This window comes from Mus caroli, chromosome 17 (genome assembly GCF_900094665.2).
Source record: "Mus caroli chromosome 17, CAROLI_EIJ_v1.1, whole genome shotgun sequence".
Classification (NCBI taxonomy): Eukaryota; Metazoa; Chordata; class Mammalia; order Rodentia; family Muridae; genus Mus; species Mus caroli.
The window spans coordinates 84,129,151-84,132,216 of record NC_034586.1 but is presented as its reverse complement, the minus strand read 5'-3'; the positions used below and the strand labels follow the sequence as shown (position 1 = coordinate 84,132,216).

The 3,066-nt window shown below is 46.0% G+C and overlaps 1 protein-coding gene across 1 annotated transcript in view; it reads right to left on the bottom strand.

Moving 5' to 3' along the window:
* Positions 1-3,066, bottom strand: part of Ppp1r21 (protein phosphatase 1 regulatory subunit 21) — a 59,789-nt gene that overhangs the window by 39,227 nt on the left and 17,496 nt on the right. The window contains exons 5-7 of the mRNA XM_021186002.2: positions 1,495-1,659; positions 1,306-1,364; positions 409-503 (exon numbers count right to left, since the gene is read on the bottom strand). Of these exons, the coding sequence (XP_021041661.1) occupies positions 409-503; positions 1,306-1,364; positions 1,495-1,659 (319 nt within the window). The remainder of the gene's footprint in view (positions 1-408; positions 504-1,305; positions 1,365-1,494; positions 1,660-3,066) is intronic.

The window sequence follows — 3,066 nt, the reverse complement described above, 5'->3', positions numbered from 1 at the left end:
GTACATACCCCCCAAACCCACATCTCACTGTGGGCATACGTACATACCCCCCAAACCCACATCTCACTGTGGGCATACGTACATATCCCCACAACCCACTGAACAATTTCTCTCATGCAAATGTCCCACCACTTCATATGCAGGTAGGTTTTACCTTGGGATATGAGAAATGCAGTAAAAAGCACGCACTAGACATCTCCCAAGAATACTGGCTTTGGAGCACTCCAGAGATAATTTAAGAAAGAGCCACAGTTTATCAGGAGAGCCAGGCAGAGCCCTACACTGGGTCAATCTGGGTGTTTGTTTGTTTGTTTGGCTGAGAAGATTAGAAATTATCTTAATTTATTGGCTACCACAGATAGACTCAAAGATACAAATAGCAGAAACTTACGTTTATGTAATACCTACTTGTATCATTGAAAGGGACTTTCTCATTGATGATTGATAAGGATTCCTCTAGTCTACCTGACAAATCTTCATGAAGATTCTTCAGCTGTAACTGACTGGAAGAAAAAAGAACCCACAAAACCACATTACTACCAATCAGTGAATCCTCAATTGCTTGTTACCCCAAGAGCTGGCAACGAGCTTTCAGACAGCTGAGCCAACATCTGGGACACTCTGCTGAGAGCTGTTCAAAGGTGACGTCAGGGGGCACCAGTCCCATGCAAAGCCCTGGGACTTCTGGGATCTGCCACGGCAACAGTCTCCTACACAGCCTGAGCCATAGATTTCCTCTCTACTACCCATGTTTATTCAGCTATCACTGCACAGTTTTTAAGTATTATACCAATTTATTTTTTGTTTGAGTTCAAAGGCTTGTGATTTCTGTTTCATTTAGCACAGATAAATACTGAAAAGAAAAAGAAATTGAAAAACATTAAGACTATGAATATCTTTAGTACATTGCTTTGCAATGCTCTTAGGTTTGGAAACCTCTCAATTAGATCCTATAACTTCAATTTTATTCAAAATGTACCATAAAGAAGTTGGCATTGTTTTGTCGGGTTTCCTGCTGAGGAATATTAGGCAGTCCCTGTCCCAGGAGAGTCAGAAACACAAATACCCAGTCCAGTCCAGGAGGCCGAGAGTAAGATTTCCCAGACCTTCTGCAGAGGCCAAGCAGAGACTACTTTGTCAAGATGCTGCGGCCCCACCCCACAGTGACCTGCTCCAGTCTTATCAACTCAGAGACAGAAAAAAAACAAAAAGAGAGAGAGCTAAAGAGAGCCTGGCTGGTGGCTTAGAGCTCATGTTCCCACATTGTTCCCTTAGAGCCCGTGTTCCCACATTGTCCCCACACACCATTCTTCTGTTCGCAGTCGACATTCCTTGGCCTCCTTTTCTAGAGTCTGAGATTTTACCTGAATTTGGGGGGAAAAAAGAAAAGAAAAGTTGACAGTTCAGCCTAGGGGCTGAGCTCCCACACAGCACCTCAAAGCTCAGAGGAGCCGGAGCTAGATCTTAACATGTCACCCCGAGCAGCGGGCTTACTTCTAGCTTTGCCTTGTCATTCTGGAGTTTCTCAATGGTCTCCATGTACTTCCTGGTCAGGCCATCGATCACAGCTTGGTGCTGAGCAGCTTCTGTTTCGAGAGTGGCCAGCCGACTCCTCAGCTCTGCTTCCACGTGCCTGTGATGCTCGTCTGCTTCGAAGAACTGTGAGGAAAAGACACTGACTCTTCTAAAGATCCCAGGGCCAACAAGCAGGGATGGCAGCCACTAATCGTCCTGGGGCTGCAGTGTGGCTGGCGGGAGGTGAGCTAACCATACCAGAGCACTTACTGACAGAAGGAACAGGGGTCTACATTCTTACCCTTCCTCTACAGAGGCGGAACAGCCTACACAGTGTGTCACTGGTCTCAGAGTTAAACACAACAGACAGGACAGTAAAACGCAGCAGCCCACCCCCCACCCCCCCAAACCCATACCTCCTTTCTTTCAGACCCACCAATCTCCACTTGGAACAGCTATTCATAGGCAATTCACCTGAGGCACTGGTCCTAAAACTTACAAAGCTATTTTCCTTAATGAGTCTGATACTAATTAAGAGTTATGAATACTTAGATTTAAAGTGCTCTGAGATCACATTTTTCAAGAATGTTCTGCAATGACATGTAATTTATTTACATGAATGCATGTGTGGAGGTTAGAAGACAAGGGTCATTTTATGGTCCCAGGGACCGTATGAATTCCAGGAGTCAGTCTTGGCAGCAGATACCTTTATGCACCACGCTATCTCGTGGACCCTAAGATCTATCAAAGTTGGGCATGGTGATTGATACCTGAAACCCCAGCACTTGGGAAAGCAAACAGGGGAGCTAACATTCCGAAACCATCCTCAGCTGCACAGGAAGCTCAAGGTCAATGCGAGCTACAAGAAACGCTGCCTCAAAGATAACGCCACCACCACCAAACACCTAACAACCCATGAACAAAGATATAACTAGACACCACAGACCATGGAATAAGCCCCCACCAAATGACCCGTCTCATCAGTTCCTAGGTAAAGTGCCGAGTCTACTTCAACTCCAAAGACTCTGAACACATGTGCATATTCACAATGTCATGGCTTACACATGTGCATATTCACATTGTCATGGCTTGTATATCCTTGGGCCAGGGAATGGCACCATTTGGAGGTGTGGCCTTGTTCGAATAGGTGTGACCTGGTTGGAGTAGGTGTGTCACTGTGGGTGTGGGCTTAAGACCCTCACCCTAGTTGCCTGAAAGTCAGTCTTCCACTAGCTGACTTTGGATGAAGACATAGAACTCTCAGCTCTGCCTGCGCCATGACAGCCTGGTTACTGCCATGCTCCCACCTTGATGATAAATGGACTGAACCTCTGAACCTGTAGCCAGCCCCAATTAAATGTTGTTATTATAAGACTTGCCCCCATAATCAGCTTCCAAATGCTGACACCATTGTATACACTAGCAAGATTTTGCTGAAAGGACCCTGATATAGCTGTCTCTAGTGAGACTACGCTGGGGCCTAGCAAACACAGAAGTGGATGCTCACAGTCAGCTATTGGATGGATCACAGGGCTCCCAATGGAGGAGCTA